General features: G+C 40.3%; 1 protein-coding gene across 3 annotated transcripts; it reads right to left on the bottom strand.

Annotated features, from left to right (window-relative positions):
- Positions 1-2,128: 2,128 nt before the first annotated feature.
- lamp2 (lysosomal-associated membrane protein 2) lies at positions 2,129-17,402 on the bottom strand. Of its 3 annotated transcripts, none has more exons than XM_086134987.1 (9): positions 17,240-17,402; positions 13,749-13,864; positions 13,023-13,233; positions 11,654-11,815; positions 11,368-11,588; positions 11,171-11,290; positions 10,174-10,228; positions 9,913-10,083; positions 2,129-2,974 (listed from the first exon to the last, which is right to left on the bottom strand). In XM_086134987.1, the coding sequence occupies exons 1-9, from the start codon at positions 17,283-17,285 to the stop codon at positions 2,832-2,834; spliced, it is 1,245 nt and encodes a 414-aa protein (XP_085991113.1). In that variant the 5' UTR covers positions 17,286-17,402; the 3' UTR covers positions 2,129-2,831. The 3 variants fall into 3 exon arrangements, with proteins under 3 accessions (XP_085991113.1, XP_085991131.1, XP_085991121.1); XM_086135005.1 differs by having other exon boundaries at positions 2,129-4,871; positions 17,240-17,394; XM_086134995.1 differs by lacking the exon at positions 2,129-2,974 and adding an exon at positions 4,992-8,085.
- Positions 17,403-17,452: the final 50 nt, after the last annotated feature.

The following is a 17,452-nucleotide window of genomic DNA, read 5'->3' as shown; positions in this document are numbered from 1 at the left end:
GAGTTGCACAGCTGCCATTATTGTTGCACAAATAGTGCGACAAAGTTATATAGTACAGTACATGAATACACATGCTGTATCTACATATACAATACAGTATAGTATATCTACATAGATAGATAGATAGATAGATAGATAGATAGATAGATAGATAGATAGATAGATAGATAGATAGATGGGTTATAGCTGTCCAATTGAGGGTGTGGACACTTGTGCAACCACATTAACGGTTATTTTGAATGAGTTTTAGTAAATTGTAGGCCTACAGCCTATAGCGCAGTACGGTGCGCTTAGGACCTAAACGCACCGTATTTCGCTATAGGCATGAACCTAAACTTTAGGTTCATGACTGGTGAGACACTACTCTTGAGTCAGATTTAAAAATATGATCCGAAAGTAGAACACTATTTTCAATCATTTCACACTGTTCAATAAAGCAATAAAAACTAAAGATTTTATATCAGGTCAAGTTCACTGTTGCTGTTGGGGTTTTTTTCCAGATCTTTTTTAAATATGAAAAGAATTGTGTATACAAATGAGCATAAAGCATAACAATTACCCGGGCTGTAGTATAATAACTGGCTGTTTGATATTTATCTGAAAATCGGAAAATAATTTGACGAGTTATGATGAATTTATTGGAGCCAAACACAGCTACATCAATACAAGTGAATGGAAGAGATTGCGGCGGACTGCCTGTTCAAGATGGCGACTAAATCTGCACGTCCACACAGCTCAGAGGCTATCTTTCGTACTTACGTCTGCCTGTGGGCTTCTGCGCATTGCGGCCATGGAGCGCAACACTGCCACATGCTGGCTGTGGCACCCTTTATACCAGACTCCACTGTGCACTTCGAGTTAGTTTTCTCGCTGATAAGGAAAGAGTAAACGTCACATTGAATATACAGTATTAGACAGCCTGTTGAACGCCATAATTTGCACTACATTTGTGATAAACCCAATATTATTGTCGAAGTAATGAGGAAACCTAAATGAATTCAAGCCAAGAATCTGCAAAAACTCACAAGTTCAAATGATTTGCTAAAATTTGCTCAACTGTTAGTCAAACAAGAGGTCCTATGTTACAATGTAACTTCACCTGCTGAGTGCCATTTGCATGGACTAAAAATATTCCGAGAAAAACATCAAATGCATAATATTAACGAACGCATATTTGTTGGTTTGTTTATTGAGCATATATAGTACACACAATAACAGGTTGACAAAAGTCAAACAAAAATTATGAAAGGAAAATTAGAAAGTAGATAAAAGAAGAAAACACACATCATCACAGTTGTAAGCTCAAAGGAGTAGGAAGAAGTAATATTGAACTGCACTACATCATAATGAGGGTCGTTTCCAACATTTCCCCCCTCATTTTGGTAGCTTTTCAAACGGCTTCTGTCATCTTGTGCCAATGAGTTCGAGTGATCATGCACGCATCACATTAAACCAGGCAATATTGATAGCAGTGGCGGGCCGTGCATTTCAAACTGAGGCCTTCAGTGACGTCACATACATACACAATATAGGCTCGTCAAGCAGCACTTAATTTCAGGAGCATTTAAAACCATCAAGTATGCATTCGCAATTAAGAGCAGGAAACTAAATTTACAGATATTGTCAAAAATAAAAATATTTACTATCAATTTGATAGTAAATATTTACAGTACGGAAACTAATGAATTAGTTTGTCACAAAGATAATCAAAAAGCGAATGATTTGACCAATATTTCCTTTTAAAAAGCTATATCATGGACAAGTATAAAAAGAAATCTCTTTTCTCCATTCATTTCTACACTGCACTTAAACATGACCCCAAATGGAGTTAGCCCACTCTAAAGATCAGTGGTTCACTAATCATCCTACTGGTCTTCTGTGCAAGCATAACAGTATTTGGCTTATTCATTTTTTTGGCTCGTTTTTTGTGGGAAATCTTGCAGGTTACAGGGCAGACTAACTCTATATTTTCTTCCATTTGAATGTGTAACGGCCACGTGGTCGCAACACACGCACATACCTCATAAACTTGGATCAGGTTGTAAACCAGCTCGTCAAATTGGACAGTCTGGCAACCTTTGATTTCAGTCACAAGATCTCAGGCCAGAAAAGAAACAAACAACAGCGCTACAAAACAAGAACTAAACTTTATTGAATTTGTCCCCTTATCCCCACCACACACACGTTAAGACAAGCTCACCATCACATAACTTTCTTCTCGAGCAAAGCAACTGAACGGTGTCGAACGGAAAGGCACAAAACTGTGGTGGCAGGTTAGTGGTGGACTGCTGTGCAATGCAGTGTCTGTAGTTGATGAAAAAGCTTAAGTATTAAATGAAGAAAATATCTATTTTCTTCTCTTCACATAAAATAAGTATCCATCCATGATCACATCTTTTTTTTCCCCACCCCAAAACGTGGTTGCAGTGCTGGTAGGTGTTTCGTTTCCCTTTTCATTCAACAGTTTATTTCAATATTGTGTGCATTTAGAAAGAAAATGAACATTTTCTGGCATACAAGTCAATGTGCTATAATTTTCTTGTACATTCAAGTCATTCAACAACAAAAAAAATTCATTCTATTCAAGAGGTTCACTTTTACGTATAATGAAAAGGGCAGTGAGGGGAAAAGCCACCCCTCTCAGTTTGGGAGTGAAAGTAGACATGCAGTCTTGAGTCAAACAATGCAATTTTCATTTGAAATGGAAGGAGGAGGAGGAAGAGACAACTAGTGATCGCTGGGATACATGGGGCATAAGCTTCATGTTACTTTTGCAGGGCAAGGGCCGGAAAAAGAACATTTGGGCTTTGTTTGGGAGCAGAAGCAGAGCTTTACACAGACTGGTAGCCAGTGCGACTCTTCCTCCGGCCGATCAGGTAAGAGAGAAGGACAAGGACGATTAGGAAGCTGAGGGCCACGCCCACCGCTATGGGCACCAAAAAGCTCAAATCAGAGTCCAGGAAGCACTCCTCGGCTGAGTAGCACACAAACACACACACACACACACACACACGAGATAGTAAAGTTAGTGCTGTGGATTTGTTGCGAGAAAAAGCTTGGGAGGAAAAAGAATGTTAAAAATCCTCAATGTGGTTTGAAGTAGCACAGGTACGAGTCTGGAAGATTATTAGATTTCCACAGAGAGAATCAACAATGTGATAATTCACAATCAAGAGAATTAAACTTAATTCTGTTCACACATGCATTAGAGGACTCATTTGATAGGTTTTGGATTTTTATTTTTTTTTTGCCTATTGTGAAAGGAGAAATAACTCTCTTGCTACACAAAAGTGAATCATTTGTAGACTAATAAGAGCGGTGTGAGAGCATATTTCAATCACGTATTTAAGATTTTCAAAAACAGGTTTTTGAAATACTTTCATAAGGATTTTACCATGTGTAATTTATAGCTATGACATTCCAGAACAAAATTCCTTCCTGTTGCTGAACCTAATGCCTAATTCATATATATTATGAAATATGTATGATATATATTTAAATATATACATATAATTATTATATTATTACTGTTAGGAAAAACTGATGTGCTACAGAAAAAGTGAGGGTAGTTTCGGAATAAGTGCAAAAAATATTCATACAGAAAAGCTTCTATCCCCAATTTGAAAATAATGTACAAATTTGTTGAGCAGTATAATCACAATAGATAATACAGTAGCCAACAACCACATAAACCCTCAAGTAAACATTTATGAAGACAAATATGAATGCTTGAAGATTTTGGCAAGGGGGACATCTTTAAGGCCAGATGGTTGAGCTAATGTGCTACAGGGGGTTATGTATATTTTACATAATACAGTATACGTTAGGATGTTTGAGTGGATGTCTGCGATTTAGGCTACGTTTACACAGTTATGCCCAGTTTGAATTTTTTTTTGGTGTACATGTTCACATTATAAAAATAAATGTGACTGTGAATACGTGTCCATGATGTAACACGCATGCGCCCCAAACAAAAAACGAAAACACTGCGCCACTTGGCATCTTTTGATCATCTCATATCAACAGTTGTTGTATATGTTCTCCATGTACAGCACTTTGTATGTAGCGATGGCTGTTTGAAAGTGCTCTATAAATACAGTTGAGTTATTGAACAGAATTGCAAGGTGGGAGGAGGTCAAAATATTTTGGGAATATAACACAATGCTCCTCCATCTCATGTGAATAGAGCATTAGTTTCACTGCAATTGCCTATTAGGCTAAGCTACATGTCAAAACAATGAAAACTACACTGACTGTCAGAAGAGTAAATATTGCAAGCAAATGGCAAAAATATATAGTGGCTCTTAATGCTTTGAATTAACAATTATACTGATCTAAGCCGTTTTAATGTTTTTGTTTCAACACGATGAGAATACTGTAGAGATTCTGGTTGTCAGTCACAATCTCAGCTAAACTGAGACTTAAAATGATATTTTGAAATTTTAGGAGCAACCCAATGAGAACTTAATCGAGTCAAGGGGCCCATAAATACTTCCTTCAATTTCCCTAAAATCATTAAATGACTACTCTAAGCCAAGGTGCTACATTACTTTTTAGTTCCCCACTAGTTGGTATGATTCCCCAAATTTCAAATGGTCCATGAAGAAGCAGGAAAGAAAAGCGCGTGAGAAGAGTAAAAGCTAACAATAGTGCGAATGAAGGTGAAGAGAGAGGAACACAGGTGATTCTCCTGATTACAAACACCACCCATCCAAAAAAAGGACAACTCTAGAAAGACTCGTAACCGCTGGCCATGTTTCTCTTTCTCCCGATGAAGTAGGCCAGCAGAACGATAAGCATGAGAACAAGCAGGGCAACGCCGACAGCTACGGGAACAAGGAAGCTCTCCGAGTCCGTCTGGCATTCCTCAGCTAGATGAAAGTGAAGAGAGAAAAGGTCAACGTCTTCATGGAATAAGATGGGGTGAAGAACGGGTTAGTACTAAGGTATTAGGCTCTACAGTCTAACAAATAAAACATTTACTCAGAAGAGCCAGAACAGCAGCACACTTTTATTTTCAGAAACCTCCAGATTACTAAAACCAACATGTTTGAAACACTTTATAATCCAGTTTGTGAGAGCAGAACAAAGCAAGTTTACACACATAGAATCCCTTTTGTTGAACATAGGAGGAGATGCTGGGGGTGGGGGCAAGAGAAATAATAAACCTTTCATAGGCTTTGTCATGAAAGTTAATACTTGTACTGAGCAAGGCACTATTCTCTATTGGTTGATGTGGCAAAAAGCTAGAGAGTAACAAAGCTGCAATTGTTCAAACACTCACACAAGGTCCTGGGGGAAGCAACGTGAAGAAGCACATTTTAGAACGGGGAGGGAAACCCCCCCACCCCCAAAACAAACAACAAATAATCATCAGACTTGCTGGCCCAGTTGAAACATACAAAGGAATAGTCGGGGCAAACTGAAAAAATGAAAATCCAATGAGAATATAGTCTCAGAATTATTGGGGGTGGTTGGGTAATTTGTAATATGACGAGAGAATTAATGACATGAGTATAAATTTGTAATACGAAGAAAAAAATTATTTTATGTGATAAATCGGTGCATGGAAGAGAAAAAACATTTTACATTAGCGGTAGTCATACACGACCAAAAAAAAGTAATTTGAGAATCAAATACTAATACTTTGTGAAATTATGTCAGTTTCTAAGACTAAAGTTGCAATATGACAAAAATGTACGGTTAAAACACTGCAAGGTGACAATAATTTACGAGAATAAAGCTGTAACACATTTGAGAAAAATGTGATTTATGAAAGTTGTAATGTAAAAAAAGGTGTAATTTTGCAAGAATATTGTCTTAATATGGCAAAAAAATGTAATAGGAAATATAGATGTACGAGTAGTTTTAATATGACAACAAATTAAACTGAAATAAATTGAATATAGGAGAATAATTAACTTAATAAGTTAGAGAAAATGATCATTTCTAAGATAATGTGACATGCCCAAAAATATTTAACAACTTATAACATGTATATAATTTACCACTGTAATATTTAACTTCCTTCTCATACAATAACGGCTTTTTGACTTTTTTCTATGTTTTGGACTTTCTTTTCAGCATGACCCTAATACTCCTTTGTATACACAAGTGTCACACTGGCTTGTTATTGTCGCAATAAGACAAGGAAATGGGGGGTGGAAACACACACACACACACACACGCACATACGTTAAACTGAGGCTCTGACATGGCTGCAGTGCATGTTGAGGAAAACGACCTTCGAACAGGAAGTCAAGGAGTGCGTGGTGCTGAGCGCTTTCCATACCAAAATGGTGGAACTCTGCAAGGAGAGCTAGTTGAAAGCTTCACCTGCAAATCTGAAGTCATCCAGGAAGTGAGGCAAGAACAGATGCGCAGTGACAGCAAGTGTGAGCAAGTCAAGAGGATTTAGCCAATCAGAATGCTGCCCACATAACATAGAACTTCTTGCGCATCTGTATCTTCAATTAGGATTTGTCAAGTGACCACCAACATGACCATGTTACAAATTTTAATTGAGGAGCACCTGCAGCCTTCAGAGCTTGGATCACAACACAATTATCACGTGACACAATTTCCAAATACATATGCCCCCCCCCCCCAAGAAAAAAAGGTAAAGAGCATTTTAGTGCATTTACATGAAAAAAATCCTCAAATGAAACAATACCATCCCTTTTCAGAACCTAGTGTCTCAAACTATTACGGAAGAAAAGACTCTTCGGATTGATTTTTCTGACTCGTGCAAAGTGTTACAGATCCTTTTGAACAGAAAACGCTCTGACATGTCTACATGCGGGACCGAAAAGTGATGGTGTTGGTTTTACTTGACACGTCATAACTTCTTCTGAGGGTGTGGGTGGGGACAAAAAGGTCTTTCACAATTGTGGAATCGGGCATTTCTCCCGCTTTGCAGGGGCAAACACTGGCTAAAGCTGCTTCTATATGCGTCCCGAGTGGTGCACACCTTTCACCCTTTAGTGAATGATTTATCTTAACAACTTTAATTTTCTGCGCTTTGGTGAAAGATTTGCTTCTGAATCCTGAGAAATTATTCAGCATCAATAAATTCAATAATTGCAGGGGTGGGGAACATTTTCTTCCAAAGTTTTAGAAAGTAACTACATTTTGAACATCTGTGTGTTAAATGTTTTGGAGCTTTTTCAAACAGTTCCTCTGAGGGTTCATTTGTAGACTTGCATGGCAGGCCAAAAACAGACCACATGACATTGGTTCCCCATTCCTGGATTATTGAGATGATGGAAAAATACAAATCAAACTAAAGCAAAGTAAATGAATATAACGTGCAAGGGATGAAATCATCAGGCAAACAACATGGAGTGTCGGTAGAGCAAATGCAAAATTGCCAGAGTGTAGTTGAAGAAAGTCCCCCAGCAGTGTGATATCGTGACACGGGTGTGTCTCAATAAATTTGAATATCGTGGAAAAAATTTTCAGAAGGTATCCCAAAGTTGACCAAACAAAATGATTTTTGATGTTGAAATTGGCACTCAAAATTACTTTGTGTTTAATAATTATCTTCACTTTTTGAACTCCTGAAATAATGAACTTTTTTTTTACAACATTCAAATTATTAAGATACTTTTATATGTCTGCAGTCTGATGTTATGTTGACATGTGATTGGGGCCAACACATGTGGATGTTGCATTTGCTCATTCACAAAAATAAAAAATGAAAAACAAAGGAACAGAAAACATAGGGAGCAGACAAGTTTGGTCCTTGAAGGGAAAACTACCACATTATTGTCTCTGAAAACTCTCAGAAATGCTCTGTGTGCCTGTTTAACACACAAAACAACTTTCTGATTTCAATGGAAAGGATTTGAGTTGTCGGGAGCCAATTGAGTTCATTGCACATAAATCCAAGGACCAGGCTTGGGGGACCCTGTCATATGTTGTGACTGATTTGCAAAGTGGCTTCTCAGAGGGTCTGATATCCAACATAGGTTTTTCTTCGACCAATCACGTATGCGATCACAACAATGAGAATCAAGCCAGCCAGGGCAGCGCCGACAATGATTGGGATTAAGATGCTGGTGTCATCCAATGGACACTCATGGGCTGCAGACGAAAAGAGAGTCAGTCAAACACAGATTTCTGCCCCGTGTGTACTCACTTCACTACGTTCTCAACTTGCTATCAATGTTTTCCCAAGATGTACCAGCCAGGTGATGTTTCTAGCCTTTTTTTAAAGGCACTCATCTGCCTGTAGGGTTAATGAAAGCGAACCAAATTCCCACTGCGTAACAGAGCAACACTTGAAGGCTGGAATTACACTGCAAGGGTCAAGCAACAATTCCAATGTTTCATCTCAAATGGCACGATTGCGATGTGTGTCATGGCAGCATGGGGGGCGGGGGTCTGAAAGAAAATCCGACCCAGCATTCTGCATGCTGCATGCTGTAGGCGGAGGCTACTGGATGGTGGTCTACACAGGGGTCGGAAACCTATGGCTCGCGAGCCATATATGGCTCTTTTGATGATTGCATTTGGCTCGCAGATAAAACAAAATATTTTTGCTTGTTTAATCCATCCATTGATTCCTTACTGCTCATTTCCTGTTCGGGGCTGCAGTTGGCTCCAGGAGCAATTTTGATTGGATAATACTGGCCTACGTTGCCGTTGCTGCGGAAACAGGTAACCGCCCCCTTTTGAATTAGCCCGCTCGGTCATTAGCTCAAAGTTAATCCCAAACGAATAAAATGGCGAAAAGAAAAAAAGATGACGAGTATGGTAGACTTCAGGACGAATGGACCGAAGGATTCGCCTTTGTGGAGAGAACAGGTTCTGCGGTGTGTCTGATTTGCAATGACAAAATACCATCGATGAAACGGTCGAATGTAACCCGGGCACTTTGACGCGCCATGCTACGTTGCTACGTTCGCATCAAAAAACCCTGCAAGAGACAGCGGAAGGGAAGCGTGCAAGCTAGTGAGCAGGGGGCAAGCTTGCCAGCAGCAAATCTGCGTATGGACCCGGCAAACTGACTATAATCCCGCTCGTTTTGATGAATTTTTAGCAATCGTGGGGAAGGGAAAACCATTCACATTAATAGTGAGTATTATCACAAAATTATTTAAAAGGCTTATTATACTGACATTTTGTTGAATTCACTTTTAAAATACAGTTTTATATATATAGCTCTCACTCAAATACATTTCCAAATATTTTGCTTATATGACTCTTAGTCAAAAAAGTTCCCGACCCCTGGTCTATAGTAATGCATGTCCTCATGTCGTATGAACAACAAATGAACGTTATTGTAACTGTACCAACGATACGGTTTTGAGATATTGCATGTTCCGCAAAAAGGCATTTACGCGGCACTGCTGGAGGAGAATGGAAGTGAACAACATTGCACATGACGCATTACAATGTGCACTAAAACTGTGTACATTTCTTGAAAGTCAATTTTATCTTTCATCAATTGTTTTTCATCAGTTGATTTTCTTACTGTAAATACTAGATACAAAATGATCAATAGACTGATATGAAACATGCACAATGTGATTCGCCCAGCGGCCCTACCAATTAAGTACCGGTACATTATTTTTACAAAGGTAATTACTTAATCTTTATATTGACCAGTTAAATTTGACTTTTTCATAGCTGTGTTAACCTCTTAAAGGTTAAATATTAGATTCTGAAATAGAATTAACAGAATTCTGCCTTTTTACTCTGGATTCTTGTTTCAAAGAGTAAAAAAATGAATACAAATTCAATAATAGACTGATATGAAATACTTAAATGGTAATACACTTTTCAGTCATATTGGCCACCTCTATTTCCCATTGAAATAAAGTGAAATGCAAATTCATGTATTTCTCCAGACTTTAACATAATGTGTCTGTAAATGCTGCTAAACGACTATTAAGTGAAGGAGGCTACCTGTACTGAAGACGCCTTTCTTCACAGCAAATGGCTGCACTTGAAGGTTGAAGGTAAAGAGGTTGAGCTGGCTGGTGATGGTGTAGTTCTGTTCCTTGTTGCACATGTACGAGCTGCCCACCGCCGCCTCCCACAGATTCAAGCTGCTGTTCGCCTCAGAGAAGACCACACCTTGAGACAAACACACAAGCCATCATTAGCCTCCTCCTGCTTGGAGAATGTGTTCAATGTGTTTTGGGAAAACAAAACTACTCGTATTACCAGAACTGAGGCTTGCGGTGACATTCACAGCCTGTAGGCGGAATTTTTTGGTGTCCTGTCATGAAACATGAATATTCATATCAGAGACAAGTAACCACATGCGTAAACAGGATGAATAATCATCTTGGAATCACTACATTTCCCCAATGTGAATACATTGCTGTTGATACAGAGAGCTCAACAGACTATTAGTTACAAGGATACGAATCACAACTAAAAGAGTTCTATCAGAAATTGAGCTTGACAAAACTGCTTTAGCATTACATTTCTGACAAACTGGTGCATCAGTTGGTTTAGTCGTCTAAAAAAAATAATAATAAAATACGTGGGCTTCTCCTTGAAAGAACACCGACCCAATCACAGAAAAAAAACTTTAGCTGAAAAAATACATTTGTCAATTGGAACTGAAAATGGTAATGTCTGAGATGTATTAATTTAACAATGCACGAGTCATTATGGTTGCAATTTGTGTTGCTCTAAGACTACGGCGCAAATTCCTGAAGTGTCTCTAATACTTTGCCCAGTTCATCCAAAATTTACGAGAAAGCTCAGTGCATAAGTAGATACGATAGGCAAGCGACCACATTAAGCTAGAAACGTACAGTTGCAGAAAAACACCATTTCTTTATGATCTGTACCAAAATGATTGTTCCATAGAACGATCAGCTTTGATTTATTAGGTGAAATCAAATTAAACTGACGTTTATATGAAATCAAAATTAAACGAAGGTCCAGAAAATGGTTATAAATGCAAATGAATTCCACTTCTGATCACTTCCAAATGAATTAGGAAGTGATCAGAAAAAAAAAAAGAGCTTGACTTGCGTTTTGTGCCTTCCACAAACCACTATGAACCCGGCATCCATCAAAAGTGAGGATTATCTTCGTAGCAAAGTCTCTTGATACAGCTCTTGTAGTGGAAATGCAGGTGCAGGTGTACCTAATGTTATGGCCCGAGAAACCAGACACGCTCTCACAAGAGTAGGCGAGGACTCACATTGATGAAGGTAAGCGCGATGGTCATGGCGTTAGACACCAACACCAGCTCACTCGTGTTGACTCCACACGATCCAGAAACGGTGGTCATGTTGGGATCCAAGTTGATCTCCTGATATTTCTAAAGCAGCAATGACCAAGAATCAGCGCGGCCTCATTGCATCCGGAGAGTTAAGTGTTTGGCGGGATCACACATACCTCGCCTTGCTTGACTCCGATCCGCAGGGCAAAGTTTGCCAACAGACAGGCCGTGCTGTTCTCATCCGGTTTGATGGTGAACCTTCCGGTGGTGGGTGTGGGGAGTGTGGGGGCGGGGCTGGTCGTCGGAGCATGTGTACTGGTGGTGGTGTTTGTCACTGGAGCCACAGTGGTGGGAGAGGCGGTGGGGGTGGTGTTTAGGTCGGCGGAACAGGTGGTCACTGAGAAAAGAGGGAGGCGCTTAGTCGGAGAATGTCTTTTAGCATTAGGCTGGGATCGCCCTTACGGTTTTCGCTCTGTGTGCCGTTGCTGATGAATGCCTGGATGAGCACGTTCCACAGAGTCTGGTTGACAGAGTCGGACTGGATGGTTTCTTCACTCTTGCACGAGTAGCAGGTATTCATGCTTATGTCGGTGATCTGAGGCCTCATGTTCACAGAGAGAGTGTCTGAAGGGGGGGGGGGGGGGGGAAGGATATGTATAATTTGCTTTTTAGATGCTTGTGTACAAATACAGGGGAACCTCCGTGTTCAACAAAATACCATTCCTACAGCGGAAAGATAACCACAATTTGTACACGAGTTGAAACGTGCTGCAGCCTATCACTACTAGCCATTTTCTCTGGCCAATTTGGTCTGTCCGTGGGGAGGGCCAGGAGGTGTATTTAAAAAAAAGAAAATTGAGCTACCTGTAGTTGATGGCCAGATGAAGCCTTTTGAGGCCTTGAAGCATTCCATTCAATTGGTTAACAAAAAAAAACACTTGTGACACTTCACTTGCTTTTGATTTTGTTAACTATGTGTCTATCTTACAAGTGTCTGCGTGGAAATAAAAACATGCTCATTAGGGACGCAGGTGTGCTACAGGCCACATAACTTTAAGCAAGAGGTACGGTACACCCTGGAGTAACAACCAAGCCAATGCAGGACAGTCAGGCTACCATTCAAATTCATTCAGATTTAACCCATTTTAATCCCAAGATTTTCCCAGACATTTAAAAGTCAAAATCGGGTGTCATTGGTAGCCATTTTAAGTAATCAGTAATAAAAAAAAATTGAGCCCTGTACATTGAATCATTGTTGTCCTTCACAAATGTGACCGGTGGGATTAAATGGGTTAAAGACAATTTAGAGTCATCAGTGAGCGCAACATCCATATTTCTGGAATGTGAGAAGTCGTCAAAGTAACTGCAGAAAACCCACAAGCACAGTGAGACCATGTAAACCCCACAAGGGAAGGTCAAAACCCACATTTGAACTCTAAACCTCAGACCTGAGGGAAATGTGCTAACCCCATGTGAAAAATGGTGTACTGCCAAGCATTTGATTTGAGTGTACACAGGGTAATGAGGATATTGCACATTTTCTAGTTCATACTTAATTCTTTTTTTTTAATTAAGAAATTTGTTTTTGTATTCTCATGTTTTTACATCAGAAAAGCCTATTTTAACATTGGTGTGTTCACTTTTCACATATCACCTGTTTATTAGATTCTTGTACCTTCTCTGTCTCATCTGCACTCACAAAGAGCGCCTGTGTAATTAACAAGCCGGCGATAAACGGAGCACGGCATGCTGCTAATTTGTTCACATCTTACTGCTGAAGTTGTCTTAATACACATCTTTGTGGATAATCTTGGAGACGCGGGGGTATTACCATTCAACACAGATTTAGGGAAGATGGTGGAGTCGTTGAGGTTGTAGGAAAATGTGATGGAATCCGCCTGGTATATGTTCCCGTCAAGGGTGAAGTTGATGCTCCATGAGTGTCCCGCTCCAAAGTTGAGATTTAGTGTCGAGCTGGTCTTGTCGCATTTGCTTCCGCTAGACATGACTTCAGAGGGAAGTTCAAACTCGGCTAGCTCAGTCTGAAGAGAGAAGCATCATAAAGATTAAAGCTGGGTAAACACTTACCCAACATTTGAATTTGAGCATTTTTTCCCCACTTCTGGTATTGGTCAGCAAAGGCCAATTTTTGGAGGGCTATGGAATATTATCTTGAGCAATTATTCTTGGGTGTGGTGTGTTAAAAGCAACTTTTGTCCTCCCAGATTTGCTCAGAAATTTGTCAGGCCCCACAATCGTAATTGTTAAACCTGTGCAATATTTACAATCACAAATCTTTGTGAACATCTAGAAAGTCAATTTGTGTCAAAATCGGATTGAGTTCCACTTTGGAGGTTCAATTGTGAAACCAATCCTACAGTTATTTGAGCTGCAGCCCAACAATTCACTCGGGCATGTGACAGGATGTGCACCAGGAAAACACAAGTGAAACGCTGACTAGCAAGAATTTGGGGAGCAACACACCTCATCATTTTCAGAGTAGCTGTGCGACACATGAGTAGAAAATTGGTGTCTGAATTTGAGATCATAATCTTACCTTGTTCTCTGACGTCATATACGACACGGAGAAGTTGACCATGACATTGGCGTAAAGACATAACTTGTCATCTTTGTCTTTGACCTTGACCTCAGCCCCATGTGACGGATGTGTCACTGAAAAGATATATTACCATAACGTATGTCACTTTCATTTCCCTGTAGATATACTGTAGTTTTGCTCTACAAGAGTCAGCACAGAAACTGTATCTATAAAAATAGCCTACAAGGGAGGTATGCCTTGAGCGGTCCTCAGTTAATAAATATTCCTGGATTACTATTTGAAAAAAATCTGGTATTTTTATTCATTCATTCATTCACCGAACCGCTTTATCCTCAGTAGGGTCCCGAGGTGTGCTGGGGCGTATCCCAGCTGTCTTCGGGCAGTAGGCGGGGGACACCCTGAACCGGTTGCCAGCCAGTCGCAGGGCACACAGAATCGAACAACCATTCATGCTCACAGTCACACCTAGGGACAATTTGGAGTGTTCAACCAGTCTGCCATACATGTTTTTGGAATGTGGGAGGAAACCGGAGGACCCGGAGAAAACCCACGCAAGCACGTGGAGAACATGCAAACTCCACACAGGAAGGCCGGAGCAGGAATCGAACCCCGGTCCCTCTGCACTGTGAAGTCGACATGCTAACCACTCGACTACCGGGCCACCCCTGGTATTTTTAGATTTATGCAATTATACCAGGTTGAACAGAACCCACCAGGAGAGACAGTTTGCCAGAATCCACCACTGTGTTGTCAGTGGTGGATTCTGGCATTATGTCTGCCGCCAGGGGGCATTGCTGAGGGGGTGACAACGCACCCCAAGAAGGGAAAAAACAAATTACATAATGATTGTTGTTGTTTTTAATAACACATGACATGTCAATCATTGGCATTTGTATGGGGACTTTGTGCTACCTTGAGGAGTCACGCTCGGCAGAAGAGCACAAGTTATTAAAAACCTACTTAAGGTCCATGTCCCAGGAACATTTAACTATCCTCAGCATTATCGGCATTAGCCACATAGTTGGGGAGCAAATGAAAGCAAGCGTGGCTTTGGGGATTCCAAAGAGGGATCTTGCACATGGCATAATTTACACCAGGACTGCCACGGAGTCATCTAGTTAAGATACATATTTTTAAAGATACATCTTATTATATCAATGTATGGTTATAATAGAACTGGCATGTCTTATCCTCAAATATGTTCTTCAATCGGTAAATGTGTTTATCCTAGGGCGAATCTTGGCTTGTCGCGATTATGATGAAGCGAAAAGCCAACGTGTTTTAAAACTGACACGTTTCAGCAACTCATGCTCATATGTATGATATGAGCAGAGAATGCATTGTGGCAGGTAATAGAAAGTATGTCGTGATCGTGAGGAAAGACAATGTAGTTCATGGAGTAAAGGGGGCATGCTATGTAAAATTGCCACTGAACAAGCAATGTGGTGAGTCGGTGTCACTCATGGGGCGATTCATATGTGTACCTGTATATGAATTTGTTATCAGAAGTGTTTTTTCAGCCTTGTTTTATAGTTTACGCTGTCACAAAAGCAAAAAATATTTTGTTAAAGTCACTGTTCAGCTTGACATGTTTATTTTCACAAAAAAAGCCTATTTTCTCCACTTTTTGGTCAGAAACCGGTGTTGTAGGTCAAACCTACCCATATTCCAAAACAGATTGTGAAAGAAAAGGAAACGGACTGACAAAATATTCAGGTGAAAGAAGAGAATCCAATCTTTGGTTGGTCAAGTCAAGTCAAGTCAACTGTATTTATAGAGCACTTTCAAACAGCCATCGCTGCATACAAAGTGCTGTACATGGAGCAATTTAACATATACAATAAACAGTAAAACAAATCGGTAATAAAGATGGTAGAAAGCACCAAACAGTAAAACCAAGAACAAATCTAAGTCATGCTGAGTCGAATGCCAAAGAACACAAGTGAGTTTTGAGGAGGGTTTTGAAGATGGGCAGCAAGGAGGGTTGCCGAATGTTCAGCGGGAGGTCATTCCAGAGAGAGGGACCAGCAACTGAAAAGGCTCGATCCCCTCTGAGCCTCAGTTTAGTTCTTGGTACTTCTTATAATGTCTGGTCCGCAGACCTGAGGCGGATGAGCTCAGAGAGGTAAGGTGGCGCGAGATTATTTCGAGATTTGAAAACAAATAAGAGGATCTTGAAAATAACTCTAAAATGTATGGGGAGCCAGTGAAGGGATGCCAGGGTAGGAGTTATGTACTCCCTCTTACGAGTACCAGTCAAGAGGCGAGCAGTGGCATTCTGGACCAGCTGAAGGCGCTTAATGGAGGACTGGCTGACTCCAAAGTAAAGGGCATTGCAGTAATCGAGCCGGGATGTGACAACGGCATGAATTACTGTCTCAAAGTGTTCATGAGAGAGGAGAGGTTTTATTTTGGCCAGCTGTCTAAGGTAAAAGAAGCTGGATTTAACAACGGCACCAATTTGCCGATTAAGTTTGAAATCACTGTCCAGTTTAAAGCCCAAGTTTGAATGTTTGAAGTTGGTGTTTGAATGATCACAACAGTATTTTTTGGGTTGCGCAATTTCTGTCCAAACGGCTGGCAATACGGAGAACTGTGGCAGAAGATCGCACAAAACACACCAGTTTATCGATTTATGTATTCTGAGGATTAAAGCTAAATAACGCTAAACGTTGAGAAAATCGTTGTCAGCTAGAAAACCCAAAATTAACAAATCCCTGTAAGCATTAGCTTCAGTACAATAAACAATGAGGGCGTCCATTCAAAAAAAAAAAATTAGGAGCGAAACGAAATCTTTTTGGAGTCTGGATTGCAGAAATGACTTAACTTTCAGGTCAGTTAGCCCTTCATGAGGTCGTCCCGCTGTTAGTACCCATACTGGGCTAAATGCTAACAAGCGGGCGCGACACTGGATTTCATTTTACATCATAAAAAGAAACCGTTGTGCGGTTGACATTGCTACTGCCTGGAAAAACAATCGAGAAGCAGAGGGCAAAAGACAAGATATGGTTTAATCATTAACTCATACTCTAGCTTTCAAAACTAGCGTTAGCCAGCCGTTGCGCTAATATGACGCCACAGAAGTGACACCAGCAAAGCTTACTTTTCACAATAGCTGTCACAGTATAGTTTGGCTACCGTCTAGTGTTGGCTTGCCCGTACAAAAATAACTACGTTAATACACCAAGGCGTGTAATTTAAGATTCGCAAATGCTGTGATACCCGAATTGCGATGTTGTTGACGTCGACGGTAATTAGCATTAGAGCTAACTAGATCAGCTGCGTTGATTACGCATTCAACAGATGATTGTGGATTCGTTTATAGGTTTTGCAAAGTATGTTATTAATATTTGTGTTTGGCTTGAAAAAAATACATTTCTGTTCAACACAACATACTACCACTAAAAATACGGGCCGACGCTCGTTCGAGGAGTTGGCGACACGCTCCAGTTTCATAACTAAATGCACATCAAAATAATGAAACTTACCACATCCAAATGCGAAAAGAAGGGCGAACACGGCATATGGAAACATGATGCCCAGATGTTTGACGGTGGTGGGGAAGGGGGAAAATAACAAGCGCCGAGCAGTCGGTGATCTTCGGACTCGACTGACGAGTTGCCAGTGCCCACTGTATGAGGAAAGGCACGTTACATTGAGTCATATGACGGGAGTACTGGTCACGGGGCAAGAGGTGTGGA

Source organism: Hippocampus guttulatus, chromosome 2, assembly GCF_054856545.1.
Source record: "Hippocampus guttulatus isolate MCC_2025c chromosome 2, RoL_Hgut_1.0, whole genome shotgun sequence".
NCBI classification, from domain to species: Eukaryota; Metazoa; Chordata; class Actinopteri; order Syngnathiformes; family Syngnathidae; genus Hippocampus; species Hippocampus guttulatus.
The sequence above is the reverse complement of the archived record's forward strand: the minus strand, read 5'-3'. Positions and strand labels throughout refer to the sequence as shown.

What these genes read in the sequence shown, in the direction of transcription:
- lamp2 (XM_086134987.1), bottom strand. Translation starts at nt 17,285, where the DNA reads ATGTTTCCATATGCCGTGTTCGCCCTTCTTTTCGCATTTGGATGTG. An exon ending in TCTTTTCGCATTTGGATGTG is followed by an intron (nt 13,865 to 17,239) that starts GTAAGTTTCATT and finishes ATATCTTTTCAG; the next exon opens with TGACACATCCGTCACATGGG. An exon ending in CGGCACACAGAGCGAAAACC is followed by an intron (nt 11,589 to 11,653) that starts GTAAGGGCGATC and finishes CTCTTTTCTCAG; the next exon opens with TGACCACCTGTTCCGCCGAC.